A 17,666-nucleotide genomic window follows, 5' to 3' on the forward strand; every position below is an offset into this window, starting at 1 on the left:
AAACATCCAAAAACATTGACAGAGGTGAACATTAGGCAGTGGGTGAAGGGGAAAAAGCTGGAAGGCCAGTTGCACTGAGAATCATGCTGTTGTGCAGAAATTAAAGCAGAAAACATCTGTGTCAGACCCTATAAAGTTCTGATCTAAACTACATAGCTCGTGCATTAATTATTTTCAGGATTTAGAACAGTACAGCACAGAACAGGCCCTTCGGCCCTTAAAACCTGCTGCTGTGCAGAGGGACCTGGGTGTCCTGGGGCAGCAGGGTAGCATGGTGGTTAGCATCAATGCTTCACAGCTCCAGGGTCCCAGGTTCGATTCCCGGCTGGGTCACTGTCTGTGTGGAGTCTGCACGTCCTCCCCCTGTGTGCGTGGGTTTCCTCCGGGTGCTCCGGTTTCCTCCCACAGTCCAAAGATGTGCGGGTTAGGTGGACTGGCCATGCTAAATTGCCCGTAGTGTCCTAATAAAAGTAAGGTTAAGGGGGGGTTGTTGGGTTACGGGTATAGGGTGGATACGTGGGTTTGAGTAGGGTGATCATGGCTCGGCACAACATTGAGGGCCGAAGGGCCTGTTCTGTGCTGTACTGTTCTATGTTCTTTGTCCTAGCGCATGAGTTACAAAAAGTTGATTTACAGGTGCAACAGGTGATTAAGAAAGTGAATGGAGCTTTGTCCTTCATTGCTAGATTTTAAGACCAGGAAGGTTATGCTGCAACTGTATAAGGTGTTTGTGAGGCTACACTTGGAATATTGTTCAGTTTTGGTTTCCTTGCCTGAGAAAGGACGTACTGACACTGGGAGGGTGTGTAGAGGAGATTCACTAGGTTAATCCCAGAGTTGAGTACACTGGGACTGTATTCATTGGAATTCAGAAGGATGTGGGGGGGGGGGGGGGGGAGATCTAATAGAAACATATAAAATTATGAAGGGAATAGATAGGATAGATGCGGGGAGGTTGTTTCCACTGGTGGGTGAAAGCAGAACTAGGGGGCTTGCCTCAAAATAAGGGGAACTAGATTTAGGACTGAGCTTAGGAAGAACGTCTTCACCCAAAGGGTTGTGAATCTATGGAATTCCCTGCCCAGTGAAGCATCCTTCATTAAATGTTTTCAACATAAAGATATAGTTTATTTGAAGAATAAAGGGTTCTGGTGTTCAGGCGGGGAAGTCGAGCTGAGTCCACGGTTCATGGTGTTAAAACATATGCCGTGTTTTGAATGTATTGTCAAGAGTTTAGGAAAGTAAACAGAGTTAGATGATGGAGGGTAATTTAAGCATACTGTGTGGGTAATCATTATAGTAGTTAATCAGAAATATTGTTCATTAATGTTGCCTTATGTGTTTTAAACTTGAATAAATGTTTATTTGAATAATTTTCCTCACTGGATTTTATCTTTTTTCTCTCATTTTGTAAAAATCACAAAAACAGTTAAGAATGAGCATTCCAAGTTTTTCTCCTGGGATTTGGGATGTCCTTGCATTGAACATCAGTGATATTCATAACACAACATGCAATGTAGGATCTCACAACAGCTCCTTGGACAGCACCTTCCAAATCATGATCATTACCATCATGATTGGGATAAGGGCAGTAAATATATGGGAACACCACCACCTGCAATTCCCCCACCAGCCTGACTTGGAAATATATTGGCGTTCCTTCACCGTCTCTGGGTTGGGACTCCCTAACAGCACTATGGGTGTACCTACACTGCAGGGCCAGTAGTGGTTCAATGCAGGAGCTCACAAGGGCAATTAGGGATGGACAACGAACGCTGGCCTAGCCAGCGACACCCAAATCCCCATGAATTAATTTATTACCACACAGACTAATAGTTCAGAGACTTCTCTGGGCAATTTCTGAACAAGTGACTGAAAGGTAGCACTAATAAAACTTCAGAGCTTTAGATTTGCACAAGGTACACAGAAGAACGTTTTCACACAAATATCAAACAACTCTACAAAGATCAAAGGTCTGAATAGCTGGCACCATGCTGCATTTAATCTTTTTTCATGAATGAAAGAACAAAAATGCCACATGCATAAAAGCAAATATATTTTTTTATAGCAAACATTTCACACACACACTCAGCATGTGCATATGCTTGGTTTGAGGTACCAATGGAAAATACAGATAATGTTTAAGAACTATTTGTCAGAGCTCTCACCCCCTTTTAACTAGGCAAGACTAAAGTTCAAAATGTAAAGTTGATTATTACACAGGAGAAACAGACAAGATTTACAAAGTAGATTTTAATACAGCTCGTCAGTCAATTGAGGCACAAGAGAATTGGACTTTTGGTTATTCATTGCAATCAGAGTTACAAACAGATTGAGTTTGTTTGGGTACCAATGTGTGCCAGACTTGAACTGCCAATTTAAAAATGTCACCTTTAAAAGAAAATATTGAGACATAGACATGCGTTGGGAACTTGGAAAGAATCATTTGTACCCATTTCACTTTTTCCAATTAAAGGGCAATTTAGCGTGGCCAATCCACCTACCCTGCACATTTTTGGTTGTGAAGACGAAACCCATGCAAACACGGGGAGAATGTGTAAACTCCACATGGACAGTGACCCAGAGCCGGGATTGAATCTGGGACCTCGGCATCGTGAGGCAGCAATGCTAACCGCTGCCCGCCAATTTATTCTCCAATAAATACAACACATCTCATTACAAATATGTTTAGTCGCCACCCAACTTAGAGCAATATATTTTTTAAATTTAAAGTACCCAATTTTTTTTCCAATTAAGGGGCAATTTTAGCGTGGCCAACTCATCCATCCTGCATATCTTTGAGTTGTGGGGATGAGACCCATGCAGACACGGGGAGAATGTGCAAACTCCAAATGGTCAGTGACCCAGGGCCAGGATCAAACCTGGGTCCTCGGTGACGTGAGGCAGCTGTGCTAACCATTGTGCCACCGTGCCACCCCTTATGAGACTTTTCCATGTTACAGACTTGAGGTTCAATCCCGGCCACTGGTCCTCGGAGCCATGAGGCAGCATTGCTAACCACTGTGCCGCTCCACTTTAAACCTAAATTAGTCCAGTAACATTTCCATATTAGTTATTTTGAATCATAGAATGTAACGCAAAACTTAGAAATTTACTGGCACACATATGCATTGACCAAGGATAAGCAGATATCCCCTCCATAAACTACCCAATTGTTGCAGACGTATTTTACTTCTAAAAGGATGTACATTTTTGTACATTTTTAATATTTTTCTGCCCGTAACGATTAGAATGTGCGGACTGGATTCAACAGTGATCAGGATTAGTGTGCAGAATGGGTTCAACAGCGATCAGGATTAGTGTGCGGACTGGATTCAATAGTGATTAGAATTAGTATGTGGACTGGGTTCAACAACGATTAGGATTAGTGTGTGGACTAGATTCAACGGTGATCAGGATTAGTGTGTGTAGACTGGGTTCAACAGTGATCAGGATTACTCTGTGGGGACTGGGTTCAACAGCGATCAGGATTAGTGTATGCAGACTGGGTTCAACAGTGATCAGGATTAGAATGGAGTGGGTTCAACAATGATCACGATTAGTATGTGGACTGGGTTCAACAGCGATCAGGATTAGAGTGTGGACTGGGTTCAACAGCGATCAGGAGGAGTGTGTGGACTGGGTTCAACAGCGTTCAGAATTACTGTGTGTGGACGGAGTTCAACAGCGATCAGGATTACTGTGTGTGGACTGGGTTCAACAGTAATCAGGATTAGAATGTGGACTAGGTTCAACAGCGATCAGGAGGAGTGTGTGGACTGGGTTCAACAGCGTTCAGGATTACTGTGTGTGGACTGGGTTCAACAGCGTTCAGGATTACAGTGTGTGGACGGAGCTCAACAACGATTATGATTAGTATGTGGACTGGGTTCAATAGCGATCAGGATTAGTGTGTGGACTGGGTTCAATAGCGAGGAGGATGAGTGTGTGGACTGGGTTCAACAGCGATTAGGATTAGTGTGTGGACTGGGTTCAATAGCGAATAGGATTAGTGTGTGGACTGGGTTCAACAGCGATCAGGATTAGTGTGTGGACTGGGTTCAACAGTGTTCAGCATTAGTATGTGGACTGGGTTCAACAGTGATCAGGATTAGTGTGTGTAGATTGGGTTCAACAGTGATCAGGATTACTGTGTGTGGAGTGGGTTCAACAGCGTTCAGGATTACTGTGTGTGGACGGAGCTCAACAGCGATCAGGATTAGTGTGTGTGGACTGGGTTCAACAGTGATCAGGATTAGAATGTGGACTAGGTTTAACAACGATTACGATTAGTATGTGGACTGGGTTCAATAGCGATCAGGATTAGTGTGTGGACGGAGTTCAACAGCGATCAGGATTAGTGTGTGGACTGGGTTCAACAGCGTTCAGGATTAGTATGTGGACTGGGTTCAACAGTGATCAGGATTTGTGTGTGGACTGGGTTCAACAGCGTTCAGGATTAGTGTGTGGACTGGGTTCAACAGCGTTCAGGATTAGTGTGTGTGGACTGGGTTCAACAGCGATCAGGATGAGTGTGTGTGGACTGGGTTCAACAGCGATCAGGAGGGGTGTGTGGACTGGATTTAACAGCGATCAGGATTAGTATACAGACTGGGTTGAACAGCTATCAGGATGAGTGTGTGGACTGGGTTCAACAGCGATCAGGAGTGTGTGGACTGGGTTTAACAGCGATCAGGATTAGTATACAGACTGGGTTGAACAGCGATCAGGATTAGTGTTTGGATAGAGTTCAAAAGCGATCAGAATTACTGTGCACGGACTGGGTTCAACAGCGATCAGGATTAGTGTATGTACTGGGTTCAACGACAGTCAGGATTAGAGTGTGGACTGAGTTCAACAGCGATCAGGATTAGTGTGTAGACTGGGTTCAACAGCGATCAGGATGTGTGTGGACTGGGTTCAACAGCGATCAGGAGGAGTATGTGGACATGGGTTTAACAGCGATCAGGATGAGTGTGTGTGGACTGGGTTCAACAGCGATTAGGATTAGTGTGTGGACTAGGTTCAACAGTGATCAGGAGGTGTGTGTGGACTGGGTTCAACAGTGATCAGGATTATTGTGTGGACTGGGTTCAACAGTAATCAGGATTATAGTGTGGACTGGGTTCAACAGCGATCAGAATTAGTATACAGACTGGGTTGAACAGCGATCAGGATTAGTGTTTGGATAGAGTTCAAAAGCGATCAGAATTACTGTGCACGGACTGGGTTCAACAGCGATCAGGATTAGTGTATGTACTGGGTTCAACGACAGTCAGGATTAGAGTGTGGACTGAGTTCAACAGCGATCAGGATTAGTGTGTAGACTGGGTTCAACAGCGATCAGGATGTGTGTGGACTGGGTTCAACAGCGATCAGGAGGAGTATGTGGACATGGGTTTAACAGCGATCAGGATGAGTGTGTGTGGACTGGGTTCAACAGCGATTAGGATTAGTGTGTGGACTAGGTTCAACAGCGATCAGGAGGAGTGTGTGGACTGGGTTCAACAGTGATCAGGATTATTGTGTGGACTGGGTTCAACAGTAATCAGGATTATAGTGTGGACTGGGTTCAACAGCGATCAGAATTAGTATACAGACTGGGTTGAACAGCGATCAGGATTAGTGTGTGGACAGAGTTCAAAAGCGATCAGGATTAGTGTGTTGTCTGGATTCACTAGTGATCAGGGTTACTGTGCACGGACTGGGTTCAACAGCGATCAGGATTAGTGTATGTACTGGGTTCAACAACGATCAGGATTAGAGTGGACTGAGTTCAACAGCGATCAGGATTAGTGTGTGAACTGGGTTCAACAGCGATCAGGATTAGTGTGTGGACTGGGTTCAACAGCGATCAGGATTAGTGTGTGTGGACTGGGTTCAAGAGCGATGAGGATTAGCGTGTGTGGACTGGGTTCAACAGCGTTCAGGATTAGTATGTGGACTGGGTTCAACAGCGATCAGGATTAGTGTCAGGACTGGGTTCAACAGCGATCAGGATTAGAATGCGGACTGGGTTCAACAACAATCACGATTAGTATGTGGACTGGGTTCAACAGAGATTAGGATTAGTGTGTTGACTGGGTTCAACAGCGATCAGGATTTGTGTGTCTGGAGTGGGTTCAACTGTGATCAGGATTAGTGTGTGGACTGGGTTCAACAGCGATGAGGATTAGTTTGTGTGGGCTGGGTTCAACAGCGATATGGATGAGTGTGTGGACTGGGTTCAACAGCGATCAGAATTAGTGTCAGGACTGGGCTCAACAACGATCACGATTAGTATGTGGACTGGGTTCAACAGCGATCAGGATTATAGTGCGGACTAGGTTCAACAGCGATCAGGATTTGTGTCCATGGACTGGGTCCAACAGCGATCAGGATTTCTGTGTGTCTGGAGTGGGTTCAACTGTGATCAGGATTACTGTGTGTCGACTGGGTTCAACAGCGATTAGGATTAGTGTGTGGACGGAGTTCAACAGTGATCAGGATTAGTGTCCGGACAGGGTTCAACAGCGATCAGGATTAGTGTGTGTGGACTGGGTTCAACAGCGATCTGGATTAGTGTGTGTGGACTGGTTTCAACAGCGATCAGGATGTGTGTGTTTGTGGACTGGGTACAACAGCAATCAGGATTTTTGTGGACTGGGTTCAACTAGGATTAGTATGTGGACTGGATTCAACAGCGATCAGGAGTAGTGTGTGGGGACTGGGTACAACAGCGATATGGATTACTGTGTGTGGACTGGGTTCAACAGCGATCAGGATGTGTGTGTTTGTGGACTGGGTACAACAGCGATCAGGATTGCTGGTGTGGACTGGGTTCAACAGCGATTAGGATTTTTGAGGACTGGGTTCAACAGTGATCAGGATTAGTGTGTGGACTGTGTTCAACAGCGATCAGGATTAGTGTGGGGACTGGGTTCAACAGCGATCAGGATTACTGTGTGTGGATTGGGTTCAACAGCGTTCAGGATTAGTGTGTGTGGACTGGATTCAACAGCGATCAGGATTAGTGTCAGGACTGGGTTCACCAGCGATCAGATTTGTGTCAGGACTGGGTTCAACAGCGATCAGGATTAGTGTGTGTGGACTAGATTCAACAGCGATCAGGATTAGTGTCAGGACTGGGTTCAACAGCGATCAGATTTGTGTCAGGACTGGGTTCAACAGCGATCAGGATTAGTGTGTGGACTGGGTTCAATAGCGAGCAGGATGAGTATGTGGACTGGGTTCAACAGCGATTAGGATTAGTGTGTGGACTGGGTTCAATAGCGAATAGGATTAGTGTGTGGACTGGGTTCAACAGCGATTAGGATTAGTGTGTGGACTGGGTTCAACAGCGATCAGGATTAGTGTGTGTGGACTGGGTTCAACAGTGATTAGGATTAGTGTGTCTGGAGTGGGTTCAGCAGTGATTAGGATTAGTGTGTCTGGAGTGGGTTCAACAGTGATCAGGATTACTGTGTGTGGACTGGGTTCATCAGCAATCTGGATTACTGTGTGGGGACTGGGTTCAACAGCGATCAGATTTGTGTCAGGACTGGGTTCAACAGCGATCAGGATTAGTATGTGGATTGGGTTCAATAGCGAGCAGGATGAGTGTGTGGACTGGGTTCAACAGCGATCAGGATTAGAGTGCGGACTGGGTTCAACAGAGATCTGATGAGTACATCTACATTCTTCAATGGGGAGCGGAAATAAAATTATTAGGAATGGGAAAGGAGGACTGAGTGATTGAAAACATCAGTTAATGATATTTGAGGAATCTGATTGTATCTAATCCAAACATCTATGAGCAGTGAAGGGATGGAAGTGGTTCGCTCAGGTGATGATTGACATCTCTTCCTTGTCTCTGCTCTCAGACAGAGAATTGACGACTGCCCCCAGGAACTGTCGGAAAGCTGTGCGCACTTGTTCTGGATCATCTTCGAGGTTCGAATGGATTAAAGTCAATTTGTTTAGTTGCTGAGCTAAGAAGAAAATGTAACATGATTAGGAATAGAAATAAAATTCCTATCGATACTTTCCTGACCTCTGCATCTCGCCCTGCTCCCTCCGGTCCTTTCCTGATCCCTGCATCCTGCCCTGCATGCTACGGTACTTTCCTTATCTCCGAATCCTGCCATCCTATCTGCGGTACTTTACTGATCGCTGCATCCTGCCCTCCAACCTAAGGTACTTTCCTGATCTCCGAATCCTGCCCTCCAACCAATGGTACTTTACTGATCCCTGCATCCTGCCCTCCTACCTGCAGTAGTTCACTGATCCCTGCATCCTGCCCTCCGACCTACGGTACTTTACTGATCCCTGCATCCTGCCCTCCTACCTGCGGTACTTTACTGATCCCTGCATCCTGCCCACCTACCTGCGGTACTTTACTGATCGCTGCATCCTGCCCTCCGACCTGGGGTACTTTACTGATCGCTGCATCCTGCCCTCCGACCTACGGTACTTTACTGATCCCTGTATCCTGCCCTCCGACCTACGGTACTTTCCTGATCTCCGAATCCTGCCCTCCGACCTACGGTACTTTACTGATCGCTGCATCCTGCCCTCCTACCTGCGGTACTTTACTGATCCCTGCATCTTGCCCTCCGACCTACGGTACTTTACTGATCCCTGCATCCTGCCCTCTTCCTGCTGAACTTTACTGATCGCTGCATCCTGCCCTCCGACCTACGGTACTTTCTCATCTCTGAATCCCACCCAGCTCCCTGCGGAACATAGAACATACAGTGCAGAAGGAGGCCATTCAGCCCATCGAGTCTACTCCGACCCACTTAAGCCCTCACTTCCACCCTATCCCCCTAACCCAATAACCCCTCCTAACATTTTTGGTTAGGAAATTTATCATGGCCAATCCACCTAATCTGAACGTCTTTGGACTGTGGGAGGAAACCCACGCAGAAACGGGGAGAATGTGCAGACTCCGCACAGACAGTGACCCAGCCGGGAATCGAACCTGGGACCCTGGCGCTATGAAGCCACAGTGCTGCCCTAAGGTTCAGGAACCTTCCTGAACTCTGTATCCTGCCCTGCTCCGGACGGTACTTTCCCATCTGTGCATCCTGCCCTCCTCCCTACAGTACTTTCTGATCTCTGCATCCTGCTCTCCTCCCTACAGTACTTTCTGATCCCTGCATCCTGCCCTCCTCCCCACAGTACTTTCCTGATCCCTGCATCCTGCCCTCCTCCCCACAGTACTTTCTGATCCCTGCATCCTGTCCTCCTCCCTACAGTACTTTCTGATCTCTGCAACCTGCCCTCCTCCCTACAGTACTTTCTGACCCCTCCATCCTGCCCTGCTCCCTACAGTACTTTCCTGATCGCTGCAACCTGCCCTCCTCCGTACAGTACTTTCTGATCCCTGCATCCTGCCCCCCTCCATACAGTACTTTCTGATCTCTGCAACATGCCCTCCTCCCCACAGTACTTTCTTGATCCCTGCAACCTGCCCTGCTCCCTGCAGTACTTTCCTGATCCCTGCATCCTGCCCTCCTCCCCACAGTACTTTCCTGATCCCTGCAACCTGCCCTGCTCCCTGCAGTACTATCCTGATCCCTGCAACCTGCCCTGCTCCCTATGGTACTGATCTTTGAATCCCGTTCTCCCACAGATCTTTCCAGATCTCTGAATCCTGCCTTGCTCCTTGAGGAACTTTTCCATCTCAGCATCCTGCCCTCTCCCTATGGTACTTTCCAGGTCCCTGCTCCCCATGGAACATTCCCGATCTCTGAATCCTACACAACTCCCAAGGAACTTTCCTGATCTCTAAATCCTGCCCTGTTCCTCACGGAACTTTTCTGATCTCTGAATCCTGTCTTGCTCCTTAAGGAACTTTTCCATCTCTGCATCCTGCCCTCTCCCTACATTACTTTCCAGGTCCCTGCATACAGCCCTGCCCCCTATGGTACTGTTGTGACCTCTGTATCCTGCCCTGCTCCCGACGGAACTTTTCTGATCTCCTAATCCCAGCCAGCTCCCTGGGAACTTTCCTGATCTCTGAATTCTGCCCTTCTCCCGATGGAACATTCCCATCTCTGCATCCGTCCCTGCTCCCAACGGTACTTTCCTGATCTCTGCAACCCGCCCTGCTCCTCGCGGAACTCTCCTGATCTCCGAATGCTGCCCTGCTCCTGAAGGAACTTTCCCAAGTCTGCAACCTGCCCTCTCCCTACGGTACTTTTGTCATGTGAGTACCTTTAAGAAATGAGTGCTTATAAATGGGTGTGCATATAAATATCTGTAGTGTGAGTACCTTTAAGAAATGGGTGTTTATAAATGGGTGTGCATATAAATATCTGTAGTGAGAGTACCTTTAAGAAATGGGTATTTATTACTGCAGCAATGTCAGAGAGTGTGTGTAGCTGGGCTGTCGGTCAGCTTTTTACTTTCGTTTCAGGCTGTTTGCTGCAGGGTGTGTTTTAGTTTCGTTTTCAGAGCTGGAGAGCTGCAGTCACAGCCAGAAGGTGTATTAGTCTCTTTCTCTCTGTAATCTAAAGAATGAAATCGATCCTTTGGTGATTTAAAACTAATAACTGCTCTCAGTAGTGACCTTAACCTGATGTGCTTCTGTTTAAAGGTTTTGTTTTTAAGTCTTGTGGATATTAAAAGGACAGCTTACGGATTACTTAGTGTTGTATTCTTTGGGGGTTGTATTTGAATTAATGGTTGCTAAGATGTTCACTGAATGTTTTAAAAAGGTTAACTTGAGTTCAGAGAACATTGTTTTGCTTTAAAAATACTTTTCCATTTCTGCTGTACCACACATGTAGAGTGGGCTGTGTGCTCCCCCATACCACAATCTATTAAAAGTTGTGGGTCAGGTGAACTCCATGATACACTTTGGGGTTCTCTAAACCCTGGCCTATAACACTTTCCAGGTCCCTGCATACAGACCTGCCCCCGATGGTACTTTCCTGATCTCTGTATCCTGCCCTGCTCCCTAGGGAACTTTCCTGATTTCTGAATCCATCACAGCTCCCTAGGAACTTTCCCGATCTCTGAATCCTGCCCTTCTCCCAACGGAACTTTCTATCTCTTAAAACTGCCCTGCTGCCTACGGTACTTTCCTGGTCTATGAATCCTTCCCTGCTCCCTACAGTACTTTCCTGATCTCTGGATCCTGCCCTGTTCCCTACGGTCTTTTCTGATCTCTTTGTCCCCTCTGGTACTTTCCCATCTCTGCACCTCACCTGCTCCCTACGGTCATTTCAGATCTCTGCAACCTGCCCTGCTACTGATGGTTCTTTCCGATCTCCGAATGCTCCCCTGCTCCCTACGGAACATTCCCATATCTACATCATGCCCTCTCCCTACGATACTTTCCAGATTCCTTCATACAGCCCTGCCCCCGATGGTACTTTCCTGATCTACATATGCTGCCCTTCTCCCTACTGTACTTTCCTGATCTCCAAATCCTGCCCTGCTGCCTACAGTTCGTTCCTGATATTGGTAACCTGACCTGCTCCCTATGGTACTTTCCAGATCTATGAATCCTACGGTACTTCATACGGTACTTCCTGGTCTCTGCATCCTGCTCTGTTCCCTACGGTACTTTCTGATCTCTGGATGCTTCCCTGCTACCTACAGTACATTCCTGATCTCTGCAACCTGTTCTGCTGCCTATGGTACACTGATGTCTGAATCTTTCCCTGCTACCTACGGTACTTTCCTGATCTCTGCATGCTTCCCTTCAGTACTTTCTGATCACCAAATCCTTCCCTGGCCCCTATGGTACTTTCCCCATCTCTGCAGCCTCTGCCCTGCTACTTACGGATTTCAGATCTCTGCAACCTGCCCTCTCTGTACAGTACTTTCAGATCTCTGCAACCTGCCCTCTCTGTACGGTACTTTCCTGATCCATGCATCCTGCCCTGCCCCCTATGGTACTTTCCTGATCCATGCATCCTGCCCTGCCCCCCATGGTACTTTCCTGATCTCTGAATTCTTCCCTGCTCCCTACAGGACTTTCTTGATCTCCAAATCCTTCTCTGCTCCCGACGGTACTTTCTGATGTCTGGATGCTTCCCTGCTACTTATGGTACTTTCCTGATCTATGTATGCTGCCCTTCTTCCACGTTACTTTCTTGATCTGTGCATCCTGCCCTGACCCTAAAGTAATTTCCAGATCTCGCATCCTGCCCTGACCCTAAAGTAATTTCCGGATCTCGCATCCTGCCCTGCTCCCCAAGGAACTTTCCCATCTTTCCCTGCTCCTTATGGATTCCTGATCACTGAATCCTACCCTGTTCCCTACGGTACTTTCCGGATCTCTGTATCCTTCTCTACTCCTCACAATACTTCCTCGATCTCTGAATCCCGCCCTGCTCCCCACGGTACTTTCCTGATCTCTGCATCCTTCCCTACTCCTCACAGGTTCCTGATCTCTGAATCCTTCCCTGCCCCCCACGGTACTTTCCCGATCTCTGAATCCCGCCATGCTCCCCAAGGTACGTTCTTATCTCTGCATCCTGCCCTGTTCCCCACGGGTTCCTGATCTCTGCATCCTACCCTCCTCCCTACGGTACTTTCTCATCTCTGAATCCCATCTGCTCCCGACGATACTTTTTCATCTGAATCCTGCACTGCCCTCCACAGTACTTTCTGATAGGAACATCATAGGAAGGTAGGAGTTTGGAGCAGAAGTCGAAAATTCACCCCTTAAAGCCTGCTCCAACATTCAATCAGATCATGGCTCATCTCTTCTTGGTCTCAAAGCCACCTCCCTACCTGTTTCCCATATCCCTTTAACCAGTTTTTAAAAATCCGAAATACATCCATCACCCTCTTAAAACCATTTAATGATTTGGACACCACCACACTATGGGACAGTGAGTTCCACAAATTCAGCACCCTCTGCGAGAAGTAGTGGCTCCTCATCTCAGTTTTAAATCTATCACTTGTTCTAGTTTGCCCCACAAGGGGGTACATTTGGTCGACATTTACTTTATCAAACCCTTTCAGTATTTTAAAAATATATTTCTTTATTCGCCTCCTTTTTTGCATTTTCTCCCCAATTTACACACACGAACAATAATTAGTAACAAATATGTCAATCCCCATATCAATAACAACGATCCCATCCTCCCACCAAACCCAAAACATTCACCCACATGTTCACATAAACAACTGACAAAAAGGCATCAGGAATCCCCCACAGCCCCCCTCACCCCCCAGCCCTTGCCCCCCTTCTCAAGAGTCAAGAATTCCAACAGATCCCCCCGCCATGCCAGGGCACAGTGTGGAGAGGCTGCTCTCCAGCCCATCAGGATACGCCTTCAGGCGATCAACAAGGCGAAGGCTACAATATCTGCCTCCGCACCAGTTTCCAACCCTGGCTGGTCCGACACTCCGAATATGGCCTCCCAGGGGCCTGGGTCCAGTTTCACGTGCACCCTTTAGAAATGATCCTAAAACCTCCTTCCAGTAATCCTCTACCTTCGGACAGGACCAAAACATATGAACGTGGTTAGCGGGATCCCCCCGCAACGTTCACACACATCTTCTACTCCTTCGAAGAATCAGCTCACCCTCTTGAGGTGTGCTCTGTCTACCACCTTCAGCTGTATAAGCCCCAACTTCGCGCACGAGGTGGAGGCATTCACTCTCCAGGGCACCTCACACCAGAACCCCTCCTCCATATCCTCTCCCAACTCTTCCTCCCGCTTTGCTTTGATCTCTTCCAGCGGTGCCTTCTCCTCCTCCAAAATAGCTCCGTAGACCACTGACACCACCCCATTCTCCAGTCCCCCTGTTGTCAGCACCTCCTCCAGCAATGTGGAGGCCGGCTCCACCGGGAAGCTCTATCTCCTTTCTAGCAAAATCTCGAATTTGCCTGTATCTAAACATTTCCCCCTGCTCCAGCCCATACTTCGCTTCCAGCTCCTTCAATCCTCCAAACCGACCCCTAAGAAACAAATCTTTTAGTGTCTTAATCCCCTTCTCCTCCCATTTCCATCCCACCTCCCTGGCTCAAATCTGTGGTTCCCCCGAATCGGCATTTCCCTTGACCCTGCCCCCAACCCAAAGTGTTGGCGGAATTGCCTCCAGATTTTCAATGTAGCTATTATTACCGGACTCCCAGAGTACTTCCCCGGGGCTATCGGGAATGGCGCTGTTGCTAGTGCTTTCAGTCCCGACCCCCTGCACAAACTGTCCTCCATTCTGACCCACTGGGAATCACTCTGACCCAGCTCCGCACCTTCTCCACATTCACTGCCCAGTATTAATATATCAGGTTCGGAAGACCCAAACCCCCTGCCTACCTTCCCCTCTGTAGTAGCACCTTTCTAACTCTGGCCACCTTCCCTCCCCATATGAATGGCATAATCCTTCCCTCAATCTCTCTGAAAAAAGCCTTTGGCAGGAAAATCGGTAGGCATTGAAAAATAAACAGAAATTGTGGCAACACGTTCATTTTAACTGCCTGTACCTGATCCGCCAGTGACAGAGGGAGACCATCCCACCTTGCCAGATCTGCTTTCACACTCTCCACCCAACTAGAAATGTTGTACCTGCGGAGCCTCCCCCCCACTCCCGGGCAACCTGCCTCCCCAAGTACCTAAAGTGAGTCCCCTGCCCTACGGAATGGCAGTCCCCCCACCCCTGCCCCCACACCCGGCCGAGATACCACAAAATACTCACTTGTCTAGACTTATTTGTATCCCAAGAAAGACCCAAACACTCGAAGCAGCTCCAATATTCCCCCTATCGACACATTCTGCTCTGACATGTATAACAGCAAGTCATCGACATATAAGGACACCCTATGCTCTATCCCCCCCCCCCCCCCCCCCCCAACACTATTCCTTTCCATAACCCCGAACTTCTTAATGCGATGGCCAACGGCTCAATAGTGAGTGCAAACAGCAGGGGGGACATAGGACATCCCTGCCTTGTCCCACGGTGGAGAGGAAAGTATCCTCGAGCTGATGTGGTTTGTGCACTCGCCCTCGGCTCCTTGTATAGTAGCTTTACCCACAAATCTTGGTCCAATCCCAAACCGCTCCAGAACTGCCATCAAGTACCTCCATTCTACCCGATCGAATGCCTTCTTAGCGTCCAATGCCACAACCACCTCCGTTTCCTTCCTCTCTGCCAGTGCCATAATGACGTTCAATACCCTCCTAATGTTTGAAAAGAGCTGCCTCCCTCTCACAAACCCTGCCTGATCTTCACCTATCACCTTCGGGAGGCATTTCTCCAGCCTACCCGCCAATACCTTCGCCAATATTTTTGCGTCCACATTCAGAAGTGATATGGGCCGATACGACCCACAGTCCGTTGGATCCTTACTTTTTTTTTAAAGCAACAGTGAAATTGATGCCTGCCCCAGGGTTTGTGGCAACACCCCTTCTCTATCGCCTCTTCAAACATCCCCACCATCAGGGGTGCCAGCTTATCCTCAAATTTTTTATAATATTCCACCCGAAACCCATCCGGCTCTGCCACCTTCCCCGACTGCATCCTCCCAATCGCATCCTTTATCTCCTGCTCCCCTATCGCTCCTTCTAATGTAGCCCTGTCCAACTCCTCGAACCTTGGGTACTCCAACCCATCTAGAAATTCCTGCATCTGACGATCTCCCCCGGGTGGCTCTGACCTGTACAACCTCTTTAAAATTCCTCATAAAAGTTCATCAGATCCGGCACCACCACCAACTTCCCAGAAAGAGAGCCCAGAGAGCGGCGGGAGTTCAGAGACAGAGAGCCCAGAAAGCGGCGGGAGTTCAGAGACAGAGGGAGCCCAGAAAGCGGCGGGAGTTCAGAGACAGAGGGAGAGCCCATAAAGCAGCGGGAGTTCAGAGACAGAGAGCCCAGAAAGCAGCGGGAGTTCAGAGACAGAGCGCCCAGAAAGCAGCGGGAGTTCAGAGACAGAGGGAGCCCAGAAAGCGGCGGGAGTTCAGAGACAGAGAGCCCAGAAAGCAGCGGGAGTTCAGAGACAGAGAGCCCAGAAAGCAGCGGGAGTTCAGAGACAGAGCGCCCAGAAAGCAGCGGGAGTTCAGAGACAGAGGGAGCCCAGAAAGCGGCGGGAGTTCAGAGACAGAGAGCCCAGAAAGCAGCGGGAGTTCAGAGACAGAGGGAGCCCAGAAAGCAGCGGGAGTTCAGAGACAGAGAGCCCAGAAAGCGGCGGGAGTTCAGAGACAGAGAGCCCAGAAAGCGGCGGGAGTTCAGAGACAGAGAGCCCATAAAGCAGCGGGAGTTCAGAGGGACACAGGATAAAAGAGCGCGAGGAGAGCGGCAGTGAGTCAGTGAAAGAGCGGGAGGGGACACATTGAGAGCGGCGGGGTGCCAGTGGGAGCAAAGATAATATAAGGCGGGAACCGGAAGTACGACCCACGGACTTCTGGGAAGGATTTTCTCCTAGCCAATAAATTCTGGTGGAGAAGATACCCGAGACACTACAAGTATAGTGTCTCCCACCCGCCCTCCTCCTCTAACCTAATAATACGACCCATTGGTGTGAGCAGGTAAGTGCTATATTATATTATTATTTTTTATTTGTTTTATATTTGTTTACCAGAACTTGGTTGAAATTAAGTGGGATGGCAGGGAAGGTAGTGCAATGTTCCTCCTGCAGGATGTTTGAGGTGAGGGATGCCGTTAGTGTCCCTGCTGATTTTACCTGCAGGAAGTGCAGCCAGCTCCAGCTCCTACAAGACCGAGTTATGGTACTGGAGCTGGAGTTGGATGAACTTCGGATCATTCGGGAGGCAGAGGTGGTCATAGATAGGAGCTTCAGGGAAGTAGTTACACCAAAGACTGGAGATAGATGGGTAACTGTAAGAGGGACTGGGAAGAAGCAGTCAGTGCAGGGACCCCCTGCGGTCGTTCCCCTGAGTAACAAGTATACCGTTTTGGATACTTGTGGGGGGGACGACTTACCAGGGGTAAGCCATGGGGTACGGGACTCTAGCACGGAGTCTGTCCCTGTTGCTCAGAAGAGAAGGGGGGAGAGGAGCAGAGCATTAGTAATTGGGGACTCAATAATCAGGGGCACAGATAGGAGATTTTGTGGGAGCGAGAGAGATTCACGTTTGGTATGTTGCCTCCCAGGTGCAAGGGTAAGTGATGTCTCGGATCGTGTTTTTCGGGTCCTTAAGGGGGAAGGGGAGCAGCCCCAAGTCGTAGTCCACATTGGCACTAACGACATAGGTAGGAAAGGGGACAAGGATGTCAGGCAGGCCTTTAGGGAGCTAGGATGGAAGCTCAGAGTGAGAACAGACAGAGTTGTTATCTCTGGGTTGTTGCCCGTGCCACGTGATAGTGAGACGAGGAATAGGGAGAGAGAGCAATTAAACACGTGGCTACAGGGATGGTGCAGACGGGAGGGATTCAGATTTCTGGATAACTGGGGCTCTTTCTGGGGAAGGTGGGACCTCTATAGACAGGATGGTCTACATCTGAACCTAAGGAGCACCAATATCCTGGGGGGGAGATTTGTTAGTACTCTTTGGGGGGGTTTAAACTAATTCAGCAGGGGCATGGGAACCTGGATTGTAGTTTTGGGGTGCGAGAGATTGAGAGTAGAGAGGTCAGGAGCACAGATTTGACTTCGCAGGAGGGCGGCAGTGTTTAGGTCGGTGGTTTGAAGTGTGTCTATTTCAATGCCAGGAGTATACGAAATAAGGTAGGGGAACTGGCAGCATGGGTTGGTACCTGGGA

At 48.4% G+C, this 17,666-nt stretch overlaps 1 protein-coding gene across 4 annotated transcripts in view; it reads right to left on the bottom strand.

Annotated features, from left to right (window-relative positions):
• Window positions 1–1,969: 1,969 nt before the first annotated feature.
• Window positions 1,970–17,666, bottom strand: part of ift22 (intraflagellar transport 22 homolog (Chlamydomonas)) — a 54,857-nt gene continuing 39,160 nt past the window's right edge. For all 4 annotated transcript variants that reach the window (XM_038813558.1, XM_038813559.1, XM_038813557.1 and 1 more), the window contains one exon: window positions 1,970–7,970. In XM_038813558.1, coding sequence (XP_038669486.1) covers window positions 7,822–7,970 — 149 coding nt within the window. In that variant the 3' untranslated portion in view covers window positions 1,970–7,821. The remainder of the gene's footprint in view (window positions 7,971–17,666) is intronic.

This window comes from Scyliorhinus canicula, chromosome 12, assembly GCF_902713615.1.
Source record: "Scyliorhinus canicula chromosome 12, sScyCan1.1, whole genome shotgun sequence".
Lineage (NCBI taxonomy): Eukaryota > Metazoa > Chordata > Chondrichthyes > Carcharhiniformes > Scyliorhinidae > Scyliorhinus > Scyliorhinus canicula.